General features: G+C 43.7%; 1 protein-coding gene across 5 annotated transcripts in view; it reads right to left on the bottom strand.

The window, feature by feature from the left end:
- LOC115200552 (titin) overlaps positions 1–23,419 on the bottom strand; it is a 56,053-nt gene continuing 32,634 nt past the window's right edge. The window contains exons 6-17 of one of the 5 annotated variants that reach the window (XM_029763708.1): positions 22,889–23,068; positions 22,616–22,738; positions 22,338–22,471; positions 17,763–17,793; positions 17,568–17,661; positions 17,324–17,444; positions 16,134–17,215; positions 14,537–14,654; positions 12,750–14,443; positions 12,509–12,614; positions 3,140–9,103; positions 1–3,106 (exon numbers count right to left, since the gene is read on the bottom strand). In XM_029763708.1, the coding sequence (XP_029619568.1) occupies positions 1,517–3,106; positions 3,140–9,103; positions 12,509–12,614; positions 12,750–14,443; positions 14,537–14,654; positions 16,134–17,215; positions 17,324–17,444; positions 17,568–17,661; positions 17,763–17,793; positions 22,338–22,471; positions 22,616–22,738; positions 22,889–23,068 (11,237 nt within the window). In that variant the 3' untranslated portion in view covers positions 1–1,516. Of the gene's footprint in view, positions 9,104–12,508; positions 12,615–12,749; positions 14,444–14,536; positions 14,655–16,133; positions 17,216–17,323; positions 17,445–17,567; positions 17,662–17,762; positions 17,794–22,337; positions 22,472–22,615; positions 22,739–22,888; positions 23,069–23,419 lie in introns of all 5 variants that reach the window. The other 4 variants (XM_029763709.1, XM_029763710.1, XM_029763706.1 and 1 more) reach the window with 4 other exon arrangements.

Below are 23,419 nucleotides of genomic sequence, written 5' to 3'. Positions count from 1 at the left end.
TATGTAAAACAGTGAAAATCTTTATTTTCTACCAGATCCTAACAAATCACATTGTCAGAGGAGAAAAGTTACATAAGTTCATTTCACATAATGCAAGGAGAGGTTTGTCATAAAATACAACATTGCTAAATGAAAATGTTTGTGAGCTGGCTTGTGCCTTTGTGGGGCACAGAGACACATAACAAAAGCATTGAAAGTCTGAAACAAGATATATCATATTATTATAATAACACACAAACGAAAGCTCATAGTTTCTATCTATTTTCACATCTCTCACGAGAAAGAAACCCTCACAGTTTAACATCATAGCTCAGTTTATAGATTTTATTATAAACTTTATTTTAAACTTCTAAACTTTATTTTACAAACTCTTCTGTATGACCATATTTTTTACTGTTATTAAAGTTTTACTTACTGTATATCAAAACCTTAATGATAAATGTTAACATAGAAGATGTGAGGATATACATGCATGTATTGGTATATAAAATTATATTGCGTTAATACAGGAACGACATCATTTTGAAATTACAAACTGAAATTGTATACCTTGTCGGCTCAGTGAGTTAATATTTTAGTGGGTATTTAGTTGTTTTTTTTTACACTAAATATGTTCAAAGTGTACCAAATATTTCAATACACACAACATGTAACACAATGACACGTGTTGACATTAGACATTTCAAATGAAGAATTATGTTGAATAAAATGTGATTGAAAACATTTGTATAATGGGTAAAAATGTAAGCATTCCAAATTTCCACAAGAAATGTCACTGAAATTTGTAGAAAAAAATGTAAATAAACATAGCTTGCTTAAAAAAAGATGAATAATCTTATAACAAAGGGAAGATGTTATATTGTTTTTGTGCATCTCTGAGCAATGTTCTTTCGATTGACATGTTTTAAAATGTTTCATATGTATCTGCACTATTGTAGATATCAATATTTAATATTTTCTAAAATATTCCAGATTGAGCATGGAGCCTGGTTGCCCAAAATATTTTCTTATTGACGATTAGTGCTAGTGTGTCCCAATGTAACTACATTTGTATTTAAAAAAAATATATATATATATATATTTATTTACAGGCTTCTTGATTCTTATTCGAGGAGACACCATTTGGCATTCTGAAGTTAGGATTATTTTGAGCGAATAAATGTTGTTATAGCAGATCATGGATGCAGTATTTTGAGGGAATAAATGTTGTTTTAGCCGATCATGTCCAAACCAAAGCCTATCAGACTGAAACACATCGTGTTACCAGCCACTAAGGTCAAAAAACTGTTCGGTCAAAAAACGGACTATATATACAATATGAAAAGATATCAAATATACTACATATCGACTTTCAGAAAAATTACATAAAAATGTTAAGTCATGTATGTTTTTTTTCAATTTTTCTTTTTAGAAACTTACAAATAGATAGAAGAAAACAATCTGGTCTAATATGAAATCTTCACTAAATAGATGCATTTTTTAAAACTGAACAACAAAAAAAAACTTTCTCAACAGTCTAAGTTCTGCTGCGGCGCTTGGATCTGCGAACAGGTGTTGGTTCCATGCTTTTTCTCTTCCGGAGGTTTCTCTTTTCCACAGGGCTCTCTTCCTGCTCTTCATCTGATGAAAGCATGCCCACCTCAGGCTCGACCTTCTCAGGTGTAACTATTTTGCTGCATTTTGTGGATGTACGCTGGGGTGTGGGTGTGGCCATGGGCGTGGCAGTTAACCTCACTCTCAGAACTCTTGTTACCACACGCTGCTTCTCCGTCTCCTCGACAACAGCAACCTCAGCCACCGGGGCCCCTTCCTCCTCTTTTTCTTTTTCCTCCTCCTCTACTACACTCGCCTCTTCTGCCACTACATTATCCTCCCCTTCTTCCACTGTGGGTTCATTTCCTGTTTCCTCCTCCTCTGCATCCTGTTCCTTATAATCCACAGAAGACTTGCTTCGTAAGGACTTCCGTATGGGTGTGGCTGGTGCGACTGTTTTTGTCCTGCTCCTCTTAGCTCTAGTTTCCACAACTGGAGGAACTTCCACAACCTCCTCAAGGCTCTCTGCTACCACTTCCTCTTCCTCTTGGCTTGTTGTTGTTGTGGCCTTCTCACCCTCTTCCTCAACAGCTTTGTCCTGGACTTTGTCTTCTACTTCCTCTGTCGTTTCTTCTGTTTTCTCTGCCTCTTCCCCTTCCCCTGGAGTTTCTCCCTCCTCTTCTTCTGAAGCTTTACCAGCTACTTCATCTTGAGAAGCAGAAGTTACTGCTGCCTTGTCAGTATTTTTTTCCACATTAGTGGTGTCTCCGTCTTCCTTCTTCTCTACCGCTTTAGCTGTTTCTTCATCAGCTACCTTTTCTTCTTCTGTTTCAGCAGTGTTCTTTACTACTCCCTTCCACTCTGTTTGCTCTGCCACCTCCTCTGGCTGCTGTGCGATGTCTTCTTCCTCTTTCGTCTCTGAAGTAGCACTCTCTGCTGGCTCTTCAACCTTTTCTTCTTCCTCCTCCATCTTATTCTCCACAACCACCATTTTCTCCTCCAATGCGTTTTCTTCCTCTACATTTTCCTCCTCGTTTTCCTCTTCCTCTTCTTCAGGTTCTTTGCGGGCTCGTTTGGATTTGCGTCTTGGTGTGGCAGGGGCAGATCTCCTTCCTCTCCTCAGAACTTTGGCTTCCACTAATGGTGCCTCATCTTCCTCAGCTGCCGCCTCCTTTTCCTCCACAGCTTCCGGCACATGTTCAGCCACCTCCTTCTCCTTCTCCTCCACATCTTCCACCACATGTTCAGCCACCTCCTCATCCTGCTCCTTTTCCTCCACAGCTTCCGGCACATGTTCAGCCACCTCCTCTACTTTTTCTTCCTCCTTCTTCTCCTTTTCCTTGGCTTGCTTGCCTCTTGGTGTGAAGCTACGTTTTGGAGGATTAACAGTGCTTTTTTTCCCTTGCCTCAGGACCCTTATTTCTACAACAGGAGTCTCTGCTTCTTCCTCAGGTTGTGAGGTCTTCTCTTCCTCAACTGGCTCTTCTACTGCAACACTTTCAATCACTGTTGCCACCTCCTCCACTTTTTCAGCCTCCTCTACCACAGCCCCTGCAGTTGTTGCTTCTTCCACCTTTTCTTCTCCCTCAGTTGTTGCTTCTTCCACGTTTTCTTCTTCCTCAGTTCTTGCTTCTTCCACAGCTTTTGTTTCCTCTTCAACCTTTTCTTCTGCCTCCACTTCATTCACTTCCTCCACCTTTTCTTCCTCCACACTCTCCACTGTTGCAGCCGCAGCTTCCTCCACCTTTTCTTCATCCACACTCTCCACTGTTGCAGCCGCATTGTCTAACTTTTCTTCCTCATTCTCCTCTTTCTCTTCTTCAGGTTCTTTGCGGGCTCGTTTGGATTTGCGTCTAGGTGTGGCAGGGGCAGGGACAGATTTCCTTCCTTTCCTCATAACTCTGGTTTCCACTACTGGTGCTTCTTCATCCTCTGGCTGCTCCATGTTTTCCTCTTCCTGGACTTGTTTACCTCTTTTTGTGAGCTTAAGTTTTGGAGGAGAAACTGGAATGCTTTTTCTTCCTCTCCTCAGGACTCTTGTTTCTACAACTGGACCCTCCTCTTCCTCCTCAGGTAGTGAGGTCTTCTCTTCTTCCTCAGCAGGTTCCTCAACTGGCTTTTCTACCACTTCATCTGCAACACTTTCCACTGCTGTTACCGCCTCCACTTTTTCTGCCTCTTCATCAACCAACTCTGCTAGTTTTTCTACAGCCATTTCAACAATTGTTTCCTTTTCTGCATTCATCTCTTTCTTCTCTTCCTCAACTTTTTCCTCTTCCTCAGTTGTTTCTTCTTCCACCTTTTCTTCCTCTATGCTTTTTAATTCCTCCTCCACCTTTTCTTCTGCAACATTATCCTGTTCAACTGGTTCAGTTTCAGCTTTAGCTTCTTCAACCTTCTCTTTTACCACAATCTGTGGTTCCTTCTCATCCTCCACATTTTCATCTTCCACAATTTCTCCTTCCTCCTCCCCCTTTTCCTCCTCCACAGCTTTTTCTTCCTCCACCTTTTTCTCCGTTGCTTCTGGTGCAGGTTCAGCATCTGCCTCCACAACCTCCTCTTCCTCAGGATGCTTGCTGACTCGTGTGGATTTGCGTCTAGATGTAGCAGGGGCAGTTGTAGGGGCAGATCTCCTTCCTTTCCTGAGAACTCTGGCTTCAACTACGGGTGCCTCTTCTTCGTCCTCAGCTGCATCTTCCTCCTTTGGCTCCTCCACCTTCTCGTCTTCCTCAGGCTGTTTACCTTTTCTTCTCAACTTGCGTTTTGGGGGAGAAACTGAAACACTTTTTCTTCCTCTCCTCAGAACTCTTGCTTCTACAACTGGAGCTTGTTCTTCCTCATCTACCTCTTCCTCCTCAGGTGGTGAGGTCTTCTCCTCTTCCTCAACTGGTTTTTCTACTTCTTCATCTGCAGAACTTTCCACAACTGGCTTTACTTCCTCCTCTTCTTCCTCAGCTTGTTTGCCTTTTCGTGTGGACTTGCGTTTTGGAGGAATAACTGGAACACTTTTTATTCCTCTCCTCAGGACTCTTGTTTCTACAACTGGAGCCACCTCTTCCTCCTCGGGTGGTGAGGTCTTCTCTTCTTCCTCAGGTAGTGAGGTCTTCTCTTCTTCCTCAGCACGTTCCTCAACTGGCTTTAATACAACTTCATCTGCAACACTTTCAACTGCTGTTGCCTCCTCCACTTGTTCTGCCTCTTCACCTACATCTGCTAGTTTTTCCACATCCATTTCAACAATTTCTTCATCTTCTGCTTCCACCTCTTTCTTATCTTCCTCAACTCTTTCCTCTTCCTCAGTTGTTGCTTTTTCCACCTTTTCTTCCTCTGTGGGTTTTGCTTCTTCCTCCACTTTTTCTTCTGCAACACTCTCCTCTTCTACTGGTGCAGCTTCAGCTTCCTTCTCTTCTTCAACCTTTTCCTCTTTTTCAGGTATTTTTTCTTCCAGCTTTTCATCCACAGTAGCAGTTTCAGCTTCCACCGTTTTCTCTTCCTGAGTCGTTTGTCCCTCCACCACCTTTTGTTCAGCAACACTCTCCTCTTCCACTGGTGCAGTTTCAGCTTCTGCTTCGTCCACTGCTTTTTCTTCCTCCAATTTTTCCTCCACAGCTTGCTGAACAGGTGCAACCACCTCCTCCATCTTTTGCTCATTTACCAATTCTGCATCCATCTCCTCATCCTTCTCCTCCTCAGGTTGTTTGCGTGCTCGTGTGGATTTGCGTCCATGTGTGGCAGGGACAAGAGCAGAAAATCTTCCTCCTCTCCTCAGAGCTCTGGTTTCCACTACTGGTTCCTTTTCTTCCACAGTTGGGTCTTTCTCCACTTGTTTGTCTCTTCTTGTGTACTTGCGTTTTGGAGTTGGAGTAGCTGGAATACTTTTTCTTCCTCTCGTCAAAACTCTTGTTTCTACAACTGGAGCATCCTCTTCCTCCTCTACTGAAGCTTGCTCTTCCTCCTCGGGTGGTGAAGTCTTCTCCTCTTCCTCAACTGGCTTTGCTTCCTCTTTCTCTTCCACTTTTTCTTCCTCTTCTACCAAAAAAACTTCCTCTGCTTGTTTTTCTACAGCTAGTTCAATAACTGTTTCCACTTTCTTCTCTTCAACTTTTTCCTCTTCCTTTTTTTCCTCTGTGGTTGCTACTTCTTCCTCCATCTTTTCTTCCACACCAATAGTTTCAGCTGCAGCTTCCTCAATATATCCCTGTTCCACTCTCTCCGCTTCCTTCTCTTCCTCCACTTTTTCCTCTTCCTCAATTGTTGCTTCTTCATCCACATTTTCTTCTGCAACACTCTCCTCCTCCACTGTTGCAGCTTCAGCTTCCTCTTCCTTCTCTTCCTCTACCTTTCCTTCTTCCTCAGTTATGGCTTCCGCTGCCACCCTTTCTTCCTCCACACTCTCCACTGTTGCAGCTTCCTCCACCATGTCCTCTTCATCCATCAGTGTGGCTTTCTCCTCTGCCCTTTCCTCCTCCACTGGTTTTACTTCCTCTTTTTTATCCACAGATTCCCGAACAGATTCAGCCACCTCCTCCTCTTCAGGTTCTTTCGTGGCATGTTTGGATTTGCATCTAGGTGTGGCAGGAGCAGAAGCAGATTTCCTTCCTCTCCTCAGAACTCTGGCTTCCACTACTGGAGCCTCTTCTTCGTCTTCCTCAGCTGCCTCTTTTTCCTCTGGCTCCTCCACATTCTCCTCTTCCTCATGCTGTTTGCCTCTTCTTTTGGACTTGCGTTTTGGAGTCAGGGTAAATGGAACACTTTTTCTTCCTCTACTCAAGACTCTTGTTTCTACACCTGGAGCCTCCTCTTCATCCTCAGGTGGCGAGATCTCCACTTCCACAGCAGGTTCCTCAACTTCGTCATCATCAGTTCCTGCCACATCCTTCAGAGCCTCCCCCTCCACCTCCTCTATCTCTGAGGCCAAATTTTCAACCCCCACGGGTGGTTGCAAGATTTTCTTCAAGTCCACCAGCACCACAGTGGCTTTCTGAAGCTTGATTGTCTGTGTTGTAATAGTTTCTGCAATCTCCTTTTCTTCCTCTACCTTTTCCTCTTCCTGAATTGTTTCTCCCTCCACCACCTTTTCTTCTGCAACACTCTCCTCTTCCACTGGTACAGTTTCAGCTGCAGCTTCAGTTTCCACTTCCTTATCTTCCTCCACCTTTCCCTCCTCCTCAGTTCTTGGTTCCTCTGCCACCCTTTCTTCCCCCACACTCTCCACTGTTGCAGCTGCTGCTTCAGCCACTACTTCCAAAGCTTCCTGAATAGGTTCAGCCACCGCCTCCATCTTTTCCTCCTCTACCTTCAACCTTTCTTCCTTCTCTTCCTCAGGTTTTTTGCAGGCGTGTGTGGATTTGCATCTGGGTGTGGCAGGAGCAGGGGCAAGAGCAGAAAATCTGCCTCCGTTATCTCTCTTCAGAACTATGGTTTCCGCTACTGGTGCATCTTCTTCCTCAGCTGGCTCTTCCTCCGCATCTTTCTCTTCTTCAGGTTGTTTGCCTCTTCGTGTGTACTTGCGTTTTGGAGTAGTAACTGAAACACTTTTTCTTCCTCCCCTCAGGACTCTTGTTTCTACAACTGGAGTATCTTCTTCATCCTCAGGTGGTGAGGTCTTCTCTTCTTCCTTAGCAGGTTCCTCAACTGGCTTTAATACCACTTCATCTGCAACAATTTCAACTGCTGTTACCGCCTCTGCTTTTACTGCCTCATCAACTACCTCTGCCAGTTTTTCTACATTCATTTCGCCAATTTCTTCCTCTTCTGCTTCCACCTCTTTCTTATCTTCCTCAACTCTTTCCTCTTCCTCAGTTGTTGCTTTTTCCACCTTTTCTTCCTCTGTGGGTTTTGCTTCTTCCTCCACTTTTTCTTCTGCAACACTCTCCTCTTCTACTGGTGCAGTTTTAGCTTCAGCTTCCTTCTCTTCTTCAACCTTTTCCTCTTTTTCAGGTATTTTTGCTTCCAGCTTTTCATCCACAGTAGCAGTTTCAGCTTCCACCGTTTTCTCTTCCTGAGTCGTTTGTCCCTCCACCACCTTTTGTTCAGCAACACTCTCCTCTTCCACTGGTGCAGTTTCAGCTTCTGCTTCGTCCACTGCTTTTTCTTCCTCCAATTTTTCCTCCACAGCTTGCTGAACAGGTGCAACCACCTCCTCCACCTTTTGCTCATTTACAAATTCTGCCTCCACCTCTTCTTCCTTCTCCTCCTCAGGTTGTTTGCGGGCTCTAGTGGATTTGCGTCCGTGTGTGGCAGGGGCAGGAGCAGAAAATCTGCCTCTGCCTCCTCTCCTCAGAACTCTGGCTTCCACTTTCACTTTTTCCTCCTCTCTTCTAATGGACTTGTGCTTTGCAGTCGGAGTAGCTGGAATACTTTTTCTTCCTCCCCTCAAAACTCTTGTTTCTACAACTGGAGCATCCTCTTCCTCCTCTACTGGAGCTTGCTCTTCCTCCTCGAGTGAAGTCTTCTTCTCTTCCTCAACTGGCTTTGCTCCCTCTTTCTCCTCCACTTTATCTGCCTCTTCTACCCCAGCTAGTTTTTCTACAGCTAGATCAATAACTGTTTTCTCTTTCTTCTCTTCTTCCCCTTTTCCCTCTTCCTTTTCTTCCACTGTGGTTGTTGCTTCCTCCTCCATATTTTCTTCCACACTAATAGTTTCCGCTGCAGCTTCCTCAATATTTTCTTCTTCCACTCTCTCCGCTTCCTTCTCTTCCTCCACCCTTTCCTCTTCCTCAGTTGTTGCTTCTTCATCCACATTTTCTTCCTTGACACTCTCCTCCTCCAATGTTGCAGCTTCAGGTGCAGCTTCAGCTTCCTCTTCCTTCTCTTCCTCTACCTTTCCGTCTTCCTCAGTTATGGCTTCCGCTGCCACCCTTTCTTCCTCCGCACTCTCCACTGTTGCAGCTTCCTCCTCCATGTCCTCTTTATCCATCAGTGTGGCTTTCTCCTCTGCCTTTTCCTCCTGCACTGGTTTTACTTCCTCTTTTTCATCCACAGATTCCCGAACAGATTCAGCCACCTCCTCCTCTTCAGGTTCTTTAGTGGCATGTGTGGATTTGCGTCTAGGTGTGGCAGGAGCAGAAGCATATTTCCTTCCTCTCCTCAGAACTCTGGCTTCCTCATGCGGTTTGCCTCTTCTTTTGGACTTGCGTTTTGGAGTCGGGGTAAATGGAACACTTTTTCTTCCTCTACTCGGGACTCTAGGTTCTACAACCGGAGCCTCCTCTTCATCCTCAGGTGGCGAGATCTCCACTTCCACAGCAGGTTCCTCAACTGTTGGCTGCTTCTCCTCAGCCTCAACAGGTTTTGTGATACGAGTGGATCTTGGTCTGCCTGTTTCTTCGTTGTTCTCTCCTTTGTCTTCATTGGTTTCTGCCACCTCCTTTGGAGCCTCCTCCTCCACCTCCTCTATCTCTGAGGCCACATTTTCTACCTCCACTTGTGGTTGCAAGGTTTTCTTCAAGTCCACCAGCAACACAGTGGCTTCCTGAAGCTTGAGTGTCTGTGTTGCAATAGTCTCTCCAATCTCCACTCCAAGCTCAGCCTCTACTGCTGTGTCCGCCGTGGCTGTGTGAAAAACATCCTGTCAATTATTGAAAAAAGAAAATTATGTGTTACTTAAGACTCTTTACTCCTGGACACTTGAAAAACAAAGATGAATAGTTTACCAATAGTATGAATCACATACATTAGGGATGTGACAAATGAGGGTTTTTTTACATTTAAGATAACTTTTATTTGATTGTTTTCCTGAAAAATCCATGCATATTCACAAAACAGATGGTCTATATCGTGCTTTCCGTGGAGGGTTTACATTTGTGACCCGATTCAGTATATCGCAAGTCACGACTTCACAGGAGAGCTATTTGAAAGTGATTTTTATTTTATTCATATCAAAATGTGTTTTTTGGCAGAAATTCCTTCTCGAACATGTGAACTTCCATGTGCCTTAATATCAAACTTGTATGCCATCTGTAAATACAAATAAAATCGATAAAATACAAGCCTAGTTGGCCACAGAAAAAGAGAGCAACCTTCCGGCTAGCCATGATTGGCTGAGATAATGAGTGGGCTGGCCATGCCGAGAGATGAGTTTGGAATGGTCTACCATATAGCACGTGTCTGTCTATTGGAGCTGGTCAGTATGTTTAGGTACTCATGTCGAACACAGCTTTTTTTTTAAAAATGTATCTCGTAGCAAAACTGCATAAACCTAATGTCAAGTTAAAGTGTACTAACTAACTAACTAACGTTAGCTGGATGGCTTGCTAGCTAAGGTTATGTGTATGCTCTCCACTTTCTGGAGGACCGAGTTTTGAAATCAGTGGAATTTGAGTATGATAGTTAAGGAGATGGATTAAACACCAGTCTGGATTACATCGTCAAACTAAGGCAACCATGCATGGTATCAGACAGGAGACGCGTCCAAACATGTTGTATGCTGGTAAGATTACACGTTTCTAATTTTGACAGAAAGTGGTTTCATTTCAAGTGTACTGTTAGCTAGCTAACGTTAGCTGGCTGGGTCGCTAGCTAACGTTATGTGTATGATCTTATTCTTCGTATCTCAGACACATTTGCTTGACTAGTTATAGCCATAAAACCTGCTTGGTTAGCTATCTGCAGATTCATGCAGGGTAGTAACATCACGAGTTGTGATTGTGGTCCATTGTTTAACTAGCTAGCTAGCTACATGTCTTAACAAAAGACTCCACTCTAATTTTGACAAAGTATTTTCATTTCAAGTTAACAATGTACTGTTAGCTAGCTAGCTACCGTTAGCTGGCCGACCAAACGTTAGCTGGCCGACCAAACCTTGCACAAAGTATCAAAATGCTGAAATACTACTTAAACAGGACTCTTAAAGAATTTAATTTAAATGTTAATTAGATTTTTTGATCACAGAAATAATGAGAAAATATGGAAAAATAATGAAATAAATAATGAAATGTTAATTATATAAAGCAGCCCGTGAAATCATCTGCCAGAGAGTAGCCACAATCGGCCCGAGCCCCAAGTGATACATTTGTGCCAGATAACAGCGGAATCAGCCCGAGCCCAATCATCATCAAGAGACATGCTGCACCCTATGTCAGAGAGGTGTTCTTGGAACCACATCATGTCTATTGTCCTGCTAATAGCCCTTGTGAAAACATGTTTTCAAAATGCCTCCAGGACCGACAGAGAAGTTCCTTACTTTCCCCCCCTTCCACTTGCCTCTTCCATTCATTCCCATAGTAATTTGTTATGGTTTGCATTGCAAATGAGGGCATAAACTGGGTCAAGATGCCAGCAGAGTAAGTAGACCTTTATGTAGTAAAAAAGGTTAAATAAAAATTAAAAAAATAAGACCTACAACACTTTTAACAGCACATTATTCAACACTAGTGAGACTCATATCGCCTACGGTTGGCCTACAGTATATCTAAAAAAAAATATTTGTCTCATCTCTGCATGTAGGTCTCCTGATTTAAACCTGATCGAACTTGTTGCAACTAAAATGTAGTTGAAATAATCATCTGCATGTTTGCGTGGCATGGATTGGGACTCCATTTCGTTCCTCACCCTCTTCAACTCCGCCAATGCCGCCTGACTTTCCAATGAAGTGGCTCTCCACCAATAATTACATTTAGAGGATTGGAGGATTCTAAATTAATATCTAAGGGGCATTTCCTTTCGTTAGGGCAAATCTGATCTCTGAGAATATCTAATTTTCTTTTATATAATTATAATGCAGGGTTAATAATAATAATAATAATAATCACTTTGTTTAAAAAATAATGATATTGGAGATGATACCATTTCAAATAACCGAAGGTGAGCGATTGCAATCTGAATAAAGGGGGAAAAGGCCATTTTTGAACATGTGTTGAGTCATTCTTACTCATTTGTAAATAAAGCCAGTTTGTTATTTAGAATTATTTATTTCTGTTTTTAAAAAGGGAGAGAAAGCAAAAGCCCACCGTGCCTATTTTTTGTAAAATTGTCAATCCACATGTCAAGTGATATTCCCACATTGTATTACCCAAGTTCTCGCTTAACTCCAGGACCACCGACAGTTTTTGTTGTTCTTGCCTGATGCAGGACTCTAGTGCCAGAGGAGAGACTCTCAGACTAAAAAAACGCACCCATTAATTGCCACAGTTTAGACTACCGATAGATCAGCGTTCTAACTCCCCCTTCTGATAGTGTGGTGCAATGACAGAATGCCACCATCTACCACAAACAGTCGCAGCATAAACTCGTAACTTTTAAAAGAAGAACCACTGTACATTTTCCCTGACACCCAAAAGTACTTGTTACACTTTGAATGCTTAGCAGGACGGGAAAATGGTCCAATTCACACACATATCAACAGAACATCCCTGGTCATCCCTACTGCCTCTGATCTGGCGGACTCACGAACCACAAATGCTTAATTTGTAAATGATGTGTGAGTGTTGGAGATAGCCCATGGCTATCTGTAAATTAATATAACAAGAAAATGGCGCCGTCTGGCTTGCTTAACGCCAGCTAGCTGGATAGCTATCTTAACTAGCTTCTCTCGGTTTGATGCAGTCAAGACAGGTACTATGTAAATAAATGATATGATAAATAACTAACAATAAGTGAGTCCACCAGCACGAGTCGACTTGGTTTCTATCTCTCCACCTCCCTGCTCCCCTCTTCAATTTTGAGCTGATGCTCTGCTCGCACTCCCTGGTGCATTACAGCTCTGGTTAATAAAGTAGCTAAAAATAACAGCCGTTTTTCTCCTCCTACTAACGTTACCACATTGTTGCGTTACGTATTTGTTTGAATTGACATTTTCACTTCATGATGATGATGATCGGGACAAGTTAGTTGTTTTGTGATAACTGCACTGTGATTCGAATATTGTGAGGAAAAATATATTGTTTATCGGTTAGGGATTTTGTCTTAACATTAAGGATACCAATTTCGTTGAAACGTTTGAACGTTTAAACGTTCACACCCATAGTATACATACCTCAGCTAACTCCTCTTTGTCGGATTCAGCAACAGCAGCATCTCCTTCTTTATTCTCTTGCTGATGCTCTGCCACTGGCTTCTCTTTGGGAGTCTCCACCTCGATCCTATACCACAAAGAAATATATCCTCAATCCTAAACCACACAGACATGCCAAAGTGAATTACCTTAAATTAGACAATAGCTATTTCACTGAAATACCTATGACCACAAAAAAAGCAATATTCCCATTCTCTGTTACCTGATGACTTTCTCTGATTTGTGTTCCTCAGGCTGCTTCTCTGACTCCTCGACAAAAGCAACCTCAGCCACCGGGAACCCTTCCTCTTTTTCTTTTTCATCCTCCTCTACTACACTCGCCTCTTCTGCCTCTACATTATCCTCCCCTTCTTCCACTGTGGGTTCATTTCCTGTTTCCTCCTCCTCTGCATCCTGTTCCTTATAATCCACAGAAGACTTGCTTCGTAAGGACTTTCGTTTGGGTGTGGCTGCTGCGACTGTTTTTGTCCTGCTCCTCTTAGCTCTAGTTTCCACAACTGGAGGAACTTTCACAACCTCCTCAAAGCTTTCTACTTCCACTGCCTCTTCCTCCTGGGTTGTTGTTGTGGCTTTCTCTTCCTCAACAGCTTTTTCCTGGGCTTTGTCATCTACTTCCTCCTCTGTTGTTTCATCTGGTTTGTCTGCCTCTTCCGCTTCAACAACAGTTGGTGTGGATTTGCGTCTAGGTGTGGCAGGGGCAGGAGGAGAGGCAGATGTCCTTTCTCTCCTCAGAACTTTGGCTTCCACTACTGGTGCCAGTTCTTCTTCTTCCCCACCTGCATCTTCCTCTTCAGGTGGTGAGATCTTCTCCTTTCCCTCAGCAGGTTTCTCAACTGCTGGCTGCTCCTCTTTCACTGTCTCCTCCTCAGCCTCAACAGGTGTTCTGAGATGAGTGGATCTTGGTCGTCCTCTTCTTTTCTTTTCCTCCTTAGAGGGTTCTTTGGCTGTTTCTTCTTTGTTCTCTTCTTCGTCTTCATCGGTTCCTGACACCTCGTTTGGAGCCTCCACCTCGATATCTGAGGCCACAGTTTTTTTCTCCTCTTCCACTGGTACAGTTTCAGCTGCAGCTTCAGTTTCCGCTTCCTTCTCTTCCTCCACCTTTTCGCCTTCCTCAGTTCTTGCTTCCTCTGCCCCCTTTTCTTCCCCCACACTCTCCAATGTTGCAGCTGCTGCTTCATCTACTTCTTTCTCATTCTCTACCTTTTCTTCCAAAGCTTCCTGAACAGGTTTAGCCAACTCCTCTTCCTTCTCCTCCTCTTCCTCAGGTTCTTTGCAGGCTTGTGTGGATTTCCGTCTGGGATTTGCAGGAGCAAGAGCAGAAAATCTGCCTCTATCTCTCTTCAGAACTATGGTTTCCGCTACCGGTGCATCTTCTTCTTCCACAGCAGGCTCTTCCTCCTCATACTGTTTGCCTCTTCTTGTGTACTTGCGTTTTGGAGTCAGTGTAGCTGGAACACTTTTTCTTCCTCTCCTCAGGACTCTTGTTTCTACCACTGGACCTGCATCTTCCTCTTCAGGTGGTGAGATCTTCTCCTTTCCCTCAGCAGGTTTCTCAACTGCTGGATGCTCCTCTTTCACTGTCTCCTCCTCAGCCTCAACAGGTGTTCTGAGATGGGTGGATCTTGGTCGTCCTCTTCTTTTCTTTTCCTCCTTAGAGGGTTCTTTGGCTTTTTCTTTCTCGTCTTCATCGGTTCCTGACACCTCCTTTGGAGCCTCTTCTTCCACCTCTGATCCCACATTTTCTACCTCCACTTGTGGTTGCAAGGTTTTCTTCAGGTCCACTAGTACCACAATGGCCTTCTGAAGCTTGAGTGTCTGTGTTGTAACAGTCTCTCCGATCTCCTCTCTAAGCTCAGGCTCTACTGCTGTGTCCTCTGTGGCTGTGTGAACAACATCCTGTCAGTTATTGAAAAAAGAAAAGATAGTGTGTCACTTAAGACTCCTTACTCCTGGACACTTGTTTACGAATCGTATTAATCATATTTGTACCTCAGCTAACTCCTTTTTGTCAGATTCAGCAACAGCAACAACTTCTTTATTCTCTTGTTGATGCTCTGCCACTGGCTTCTCTTTGGGAGTCTCCACCTCTGTTTCAATATCCTCAATCCTAAACCATACAGATATGCCAAAGTGAAACACCTTAGTTTAGGCAATAGTTACAGTACCTTCAGAAAGTATTCACACCCCTTGACTTTTCCAACATTTTGATGTGTTAGACTCAATTTAAATTTGGTAACACTAACCTAACTGACTGTCACACCCTGATCTGTTTCACCTGTCTTTGTGATTGTCTCCACCTCCCTCCAGGTGTCGCCCATCTTCCCCATTATCCCATGTGTATTCATACCTGTGTTCTCTGTTTGTCTGTTGCCAGTTCGTCTTGTTTGTCAACCCAACCAGCGTTTTTGTGTCAGCTCTTGCCTTTCCCCAGTCTCTTATCTCGTCCTCCTGGTTTTTGACCATTGCCTGCCCTGACCCTGAGCCTGCCTGCCTGCCTGCGGTCCTGTACCTTTGCCCCACCTCTGGATTACCGACCGCTGCCTGACCTGACCCTGAGCCTGCCTGCCGTCCTGTTCCTTTGCCCCTGTTGCTGTAATAAACATTGTTACTTCAACACGGTCTGCATCTGGGTCTTACCTTGATTCCTGATACTGACAGAGTGAAAAGAAGAAGGCAGGTACGGAATAAAAAATATTCTGTTTGCAACAAGGCACTAAAGTAATACTTAAAAGAATGTGGCAAAGCAATTCACCTTTTGTCCTCAACACAAAGTGTTATGTTTGGGGCAAATCAAATACAACATATTACTACCACTCTCCATATTTTCAAGCATAGTGGTGGCTGAATCATGTTATGGGTATGGTTATAATTGTTAAGAACTGGGGAGTTTTTCAGGATAAAAAAAACTGAATGGGGCTAAGCACAGGCAAAATCCTAGAGGAAAACCTGGTTTAGTCTACTTTCCACCAGATACTGGGAGATTAATTCACCTTTCAGCAGGACAATAACCTCAACCACAAGGCCAAATCTACAATGGAGTTGCTTACTAAGAAAAAAAGTGTATGTTCTTGAGTGGCCGAGTTACAGTTTTGACTTAAATCTGCTTGAAAATATATGGCAAGAATTGAAAATGGTTGTCTAGCAATGATCAATAACCAATTTGACAGAGCTTGAAGAATTTTTAAAAGCACAATGTGCAAATATTGTATATCCAGGTGTGCAAAGCTCTCAGAGACTTACCCAGAAAAAGACTCACAGCTGTAATCACTGCCAAAGGTGATTCCAACATGTATTGACTCAGGGGTGTAAATACTTATATAAATTAGATATTTCTGTATTTCATTTTCAATAAATGTGCTAAAATGTCTAAAAACATTTATTCACTTTGTCATTATGGGGTATTATGTGTAGATGGGTAAGAAGAAAAATATATTTAATCAATTTTGTATCCAGGCTGTAACACAAGAACATGTGGAACAAGTCAGCAGGTATGAATACTTTCTGAAACCGCTGCATTTAACTTATCATATGTTTTACTGTATTCCATAAACACTTGAAACAAATCAATATTCCCATTCTCTGTTACCTGATGACTTTCTCTGATTTGTGTTCCTCAGGTTGCTTCTCTGACTCCTCAACAACAGCAACCTCAGCCACCGTGGCCCATTCCTCTTTTTCTTTTTCCTCCTCCTCTACTACACTCGCCTCTTCTGCCACTACATTATCCTCCCCTTCTTCCACTGTGGGTTCATTTCCTGTTTCCTCCTCCTCTGCATCCTGATCCTTATAATCCACAAAGGACTTGCTTTGTAAGGACTTTCGTTTGGGTGTGGCTGGTGTGACTGTTTTTGTCCTGCTCCTCTTAGCTCTAGTTTCCACAACTGGAAGAACTTCCACAACCTCCTCAAAGCTTTCTGCTTCCACTTCCTCTTGGCTTGTTGTTGCTGTAGCCTTCTCTTCTTCAACAGCTTTTTCCTGGACTTTGTCGTCTACTTCCTCCTCTGTCGTTTCATCTGTTTTTCCTGCCTCTTCCGCTTCAACAACAGTTGGAGTGGATTTGCGTCTAGGGGTGGCAGGGGCAGGAGGAGGGGCAGATCTCCTTCCTCTCCTCAGAACTTTGGCTTCCACTACAGCTGCCTCTACTTCTTCCTCAGCCACCTCTTCCTCCTCTTCCACAGGTTGTTTGACTCTTCTTGTGGACTTGTGAATTGGAGTCTGGGTAGCTGGTACACTTTTTCTTCCTCTCTTCAGGACTCTTGTTTCTACCTCTGGAGCTACCACTTCCTTTTCAGGTGGTGAGATCTTCTCCTTTACCTCAGCAGGTTTCTCAACTGCTGGTTGCTCTTCTTTCACTGTCTCCTCCTCAGCCTCAAAAGGTTTTGTGAGATGAGTGGATCTTGGTCTCCCTCTTCTTTTCTTTTCCTCCTTAGAGGGTTCTTCGGCTGTTTCTTCATCGGTTTCTGCCACCTCCTTTGGAACCTCCTTCATCTCCTCCACCTCTGAGGCCACATTTTCTACCTCCACTTGTGGTTGCAAGGTTTCTTTCAGGTCCACCAGCAACACAGTGGCTTTCTGAATCTGAAGTGTCCGTGTTGTAACAGTCTCTCCAATCTCCTCTCCAAGCTCAGGCTCTACTGCTGTGTCCCCCGTGGCTGTGTCAATGACATCCTGTCAAAAAAAAAATGAAAAGAGAGTGTGTCACTTAAGACTCCTTACTCCTGGACACTTGAAAAACAAAGATGAATTGTTTAGGAATCGTATGAATAGTATTTGTACCTCAGCCAACTCCTCTTTGTCGGATTCAGCAACAGCAGCAACTTCGTCTTTATTCTCTTGCTGATGCTCTGCCACTGGCTTCTCTTTGGGAGTCTCCACCTCTGCTTCAATATCCTCAATCCTAAACAACACAGACATGCCAAAGTGAATTACCTTCATTTAGGCAATATCTATTTAACTGTTCATGTGTTTTACTGTATTCCATGAACATTTGAAACAAAGCAATATTCACATTCTCTGCTACCTGAGGACTTTCTCTGATTTGCTTTCCTCTAAGATCTTCTTGCGTTTGAGGCCGCTGCTCCTTCCTCTGGATGTAACCGGCATTTCTTCATTCTCTGAAAACATTCACCACAATTGGCATTAGGAAGAGAAAAGTCTATTGTTAGATTTTGTATGTTATCGTGAAGATCCAGTAAATGAATCAACCAATACTTGCCTTTTGTCACCCTGACCAGTGTAACTTCCTCCTATGAACAGAGAAATGTGATTGTAGACCATGTGTTAAGAGTGAATAAGGTATCATTTTATGAAAGAAAAACATAATTCCATTGTACACATTGATGTAGTGGTACAAAAAAAATATGTGGGTTAACTCAGATCGCCGGTCGCCGTAGAAAATGTATGCTCCCTATAACTTTCAATGCATTTTGCCCCAAAAGGTAAACTGTCTTGTAAAGAAAGGTGGGTAAACTGAGTTTACCATGCGTTTACCCTCCACTACACTAATTGACTGTACATAAGTAAATAATACAATACAAAAATTCATACTGAACAAAATACAAAATATATCACAATATTTAGAAAAGGTAAGGATGCCACCCAGTTAGCTCACTATCTTTGATAAACACTGATATTAAACTTTTTTTTATTTTTTAGTTGTCGTCCCATCTCGAGACTTAATTACCAAAAATTGGTCCGCACGGACCCAAGCGGGTTTTTAAAAAGCGTTTATCCTTGGATAACCTCTGTTGACTATTACATATCTTAGATGCTTCATCAGAAACAACAGCTGTATTATCGCTCAATGCTTTTGATAGACTAGAATAGACAATTCTCTTGTCTGTCTTGGAACATATGAATATCGGTTCCAATTTCATTAGTATGATTCATATACTATATGCCAATCCCTCAGCCATGGTTATAACAAGCAATATCTGCTCTGCTCCGTTCAGAATCACTAGAAGCAGCAGAAAAGGCGATCCAATTTCCCCTTTGCTGTTCTTATTATCCCCTGGCCCAGGCAATTCCTCAATCAAAGGAAATAACACCAATCTACAGATCACTTCATCTCATTATACGCAGACAATATTTTACTATATCTCTACTGGCGCAGGGTGCTATACCGTATTTGACTATATGCCAGTGTTGAGGTACGGAACTGTTGTTTTTACTTTACCTTCTATAAAGGTATTTGAATGTTTGGTTTGTTAAATGTGATACACAACTATGGCGCGTATAATGTCCGTTTTTATACTTTACTCCATTTGCTACTTGAGTCATCTCTCTGCCTCTTGCTGCTGCATGCCACTACAAACCACACCAAGCCCTGCCTCCTGTCACTCAAGGGGAGAGATGTTGTTCGACCATGGAGTCACGAGTACCTTCTTGCCGTTCACTCTGCATGGTCAGGTGGATGCAACGATGCTGTCACGCTTGCTCCCGCTCTTCCCCCCTGGTGCTCGAGGGCACCAGGCTGCCCTGCATTACGCACTCCTGCCACCATCATTACGCACACCTGCCTTCCCTCGTCACGCACATCAGCGATATTGGACTCCCCTGGACTCAATCACCTGTTTATTACCTCCCCTATATTTGTCAGTTCCCCAGGTCTGTTCCCCGCTGCTGCATTAATTCCTGGCTGATGTTTTGGTCACTTTTGAATGCTGGCGGTGCTTTCACTCTAGTGGTAGCATGAGACGGAGTCTACAACCCACACAAGTGGCTCAGGTAGTGCAGCTCATTCAGGATGGCACATCAATGCGAGCTGTGGCAAGAAGGTTTGCTGTGTCTGTCAGCGTAGTGTCCAGAGCATGGAGGTGCTACCAGGAGACAGGCCAGTACATCAGGAAACGTGGAGGAGGCCGTAGGAGGGCAACAACCCAGCAGCAGGACCGCTACCTCCGCCTTTGTGCAAGGAGGAGCAGGAGAAGCACTGCCAGAGCCCTGCAAAATGACCTCCAGCAGGCCACAAATGTGCATGTGTCTGCTCAAACAGTCAGAAACAGACTCCATGAGGGTGGTATGAGGGCCCGACGTCCACAGGTGGGGGTTGTGCTTACAGCCCAACACCGTGCAGGACGTTTGGCATTTGCCAGAGAACACCAAGATTGGCAAATTTGCCACTGGCGCCCTGTGCTCTTCACAGATGAAAGCAGGTTCACACTGAGCACGTGACAGACGTGACAGAGTCTGGAGACGCCGTGGAGAACGTTCTGCTGCCTGCAACATCCTCCATCATGACCGGTTTGGCGGTGGGTCAGTCATGGTGTGGGGTGGCATTTCTTTGGGGGGCCGCACAGCCCTCCATGTGCTCGCCAGAGGTAGCCTGACTGCCATTAGGTACCGAGATGAGATCCTCAGACCCCTTGTGAGACCATATGCTGGTGCGGTTGGCCCTGGGTTCCTCCTAATGCAAGACAATGCTAGACCTCATGTGGCTTGAGTGTGTCAGCAGTTCCTGCAAGAGGAAGGCATTGATGCTATGGACTGGCCCGCCCGTTCCCCAGACCTGAATCCAATTGAGCACATCTGGGACATCATGTCTCGCTCCATCCACCAACGCCACGTTGCACCACAGACTGTCCAGGAGTTGGCGGATGCTTTAGTCCAGGTCTGGGAGGAGATCCCTCAGGAGACCATCTGCTATCTCATCAGGAGCATGCCCAGGCGTTGTAGGGAGGTCATACAGGCACGTGGAGGCCACACACACTACTGAGCCTCATTTTGACTTGTTTTAAGGACATTACATCAAAGTTGGATCAGCCTGTAGTGTGGTTTTCCACTTTAATTTTGAGTGTGACTCCAAATCCAGACCTCCATTGGTTGATAAATTGGATTTCCATTGATTATTTTTGTGTGATTTTGTTGTCAGCACATTCAACTATGTAAAGAAAAAAGTATTTAATAAGATTATTTATTTCATTCAGATCTAGGATGTGTTGTTTAAGTGTTCCCTTTATTTTTTTGAGCAGTATATATAAACAACTTTTGTATTTGCTCATATTCTGAGCTAGCCATTAAAACAATATGGTCCACATATCTAATTGAATCTGAATAACCCTTCAACTGGAACAGAATCTGGAAAAACATGACCTTGGCATCCCGTAATCCAAACCATTAACATATACATTTTACATTTGCTCACAGGCTGTATTTAACACCAAGGAAACGTTTTATGATGAAATTGGCCCCAGCTCCCACTGTTCACTGTGTACCCTAAATCAGGTAGGCACATTCCTTCATATGATGAGATAGTACCCTGCAGTTAAATGCTTCTGGGGCAAAGTTACAAAATGAATTTAGAAATGCATTCATTTAGGCCTCCCGAGTGGCGCAGCGGTCTAAGGCACTGCATTGCAGTGCTTGAGGCGTCACTATAGACCAGGGTTTGATCCCGGTCTGTAGTGAGCAGTTCATGATCCTCGGGTGGCAACAGATACATTATGTGATTTCAATCTGGCTTTCTCCTTTCTGTTTTGTTTTATACTGTTCAATCCAACTTCAAACAAAAAAAGAAGCATTTTCATGAATTTCTCCATTTCATGCACTTTTGTTATCATTTCCACACTGTGCCACACAGCGCTGCATGATATGGGCAAATAAATATAGGCCTAGGTAATTGTGAACTGTTGGACTCATGGAAATGGAGTGATTATTCTAATACTAGAGTTTGAATATAGTGGGCAGCACCTTGAATACATTGTTGTTTGACATGACAACGAATGAATAAGCCAGGGAGGAATTATTGACATGGTAGAAACCAAATTGTTGGTCTGTGTTTCCACATGACCCTAATTAGATGTTGCATTACATGTTTTCTGACCTCATGTAGCTAGCTAACATTTTCATGCTTTTCCTATTCCTCTTTGATTTCTTCTTTGATTTAGAAGACACTGTTGTATAAACAAAATGCTTATCTATGCCTACACCAGCACTGGTACAAGGCTGTATTAGATAGCTGTGTTTGCTCTGACTCTAAGTACATTTAGCAAGCTAGCTAGCCAGCTAATTAGCAGTTAGCATTAGAGGCTAACAATATTTATTTTAGCCACAACTTGCTAATAAAAGACAAACTAGCAGTAAAAAAACACAAATGAATAGTGTAATTATAGAACACGTCACCAACATCTTGTTGCATCAATCTGACTATGCAGACTGACTGCACTGCAGAGTGAACTGAAAGGAGGTGCTTGTAACTCCATGGTTGAGCAACTGTTCTTTCCTTGAGTGACAGGGGGCAGGGCAGGGGGCAGGGCAGGGGGCAGGGCAGGGGCAGGGGGCAGGGCAGGGGGCAGGGCAAGGGGCAGGGCAGGGGGCAGGACAGGGGGCAGGACAGGGGGCAGGACAGGGGGCAGGACAGGACAGGGGGCAGGACAGGACAGGGGGCAGGGCAGGGGGCAGGGCAGGACAGGGGGCAGGGCAGGGGGCAGGGCAGAACAGGGGGCAGGGCAGGACAGGGGGCAGGGCAGGGGGCAGGACAGGGGGAAGGGCAGGGCAGGGGGCAGGGCAGGGGGCAGGACAGGGGGCAGGGCTTGGTGTGGGAAGTGGCATGCAGCAGGAGAAGAGGGAGAAAGACGACTCAAGTAGCAAACGGAGTAAACTATAAAAACTGATATTACACACGCTGGAGTTACATAACACATTTAACAAACCAAACATTGAAATACCATTTATAGAGGTTAAAGTGAAAACCCAAACCGGTCCGTGCAACAATACTGATATAAAGTAAAACGGTATACTGCCCCGCCCTATTTATTTACGTTAAATCTATTGATAGATTCATAAAACATACCACAATTTCAACGGTGTACTCCATGGCTTCCTGTTCCTGTAAGTGTGAAGTCACTTCCTCCATAACCACCTCGTTTTCAGCCACGTCACGGTTTACTACAGAGTGCTCCGTAAAAGACAGGTTCTTGGATAAGGCTGAGGGAAGAAATTCCATTGTTTTATTGAGAATTGTCTATGTTTAAGGCATATAATGAGGAGTCAATCTAGCCACCTGAATACAGAAATCAAGACACTTAGGGGACGAGCACATCTTCCATTTTAAATCTGTGATAAACATACTGCTCATGGCCATGGCCTGGATCTTGTTGGCTATGTTAGTCCTCTGGCTGGGTCCTCCAACACTCTCCACTTCCCACAGTAGGTCTCTGTGGGCTGGGTACAGGCTCAGATACTTCCCACACACTGGAGAACAAAACAGAGCAGTTGTTAGGAAGGTGGACTTGTACTGTAGGCTGATGGCTGCAAGTTAGGGAAGTCTGGGAAGTTTTGAGATCTTTCAACCACCCTTGTATTTCTCTGTGTGAACAACTAGTAAAAAAGGTTGATGATTACCTTTGTACATAGCTTTTGAAAGGGGGTATCTCAACCCAAGGCATTCCTCTTTGAAACTGTCAACAAAGTTCTCCAGCATCTGAAGACCCAGACCGTTGCCACGGTGACACTTCCTGACAAATATGGAATCCATGACAGGAATGTGATAGCATTGGGTTAAGAAGGAACTGCACAAGCTGCCTATAGGGAAAACAAATGGAAAAGAGATGTCAAGATAGCCAGACATACAATATGTATAAAAGTACAGACAGCATACATACAGTCAGTGGTATAGTGTTCTTTTTTTAGGTGAGGGGGCCTTTATTATTTTATTTTTTGTCATTTCTCAATCAAAGCTTGTACCGACACATGTAACCTATTGAGTATCATTATATAATAGGTCTATGCATAAAATGCATCCTCCAATTGCAACCTCTTTCTATTCCCACACCGATTGTCAGAACAAAATGTTATATTTTTAATACCCTCAAACACCAAGCTAGGCATTTCATTTCAAAATAGGCCGTCATCACTGTCAATCGTGAATGATAA

The sequence above is a fragment of the Salmo trutta genome, chromosome 9 (assembly GCF_901001165.1).
Source record: "Salmo trutta chromosome 9, fSalTru1.1, whole genome shotgun sequence".
In the NCBI taxonomy this organism is placed as follows: Eukaryota; Metazoa; Chordata; class Actinopteri; order Salmoniformes; family Salmonidae; genus Salmo; species Salmo trutta.
This window is presented reverse-complemented; position numbering and strand designations above follow the sequence as displayed.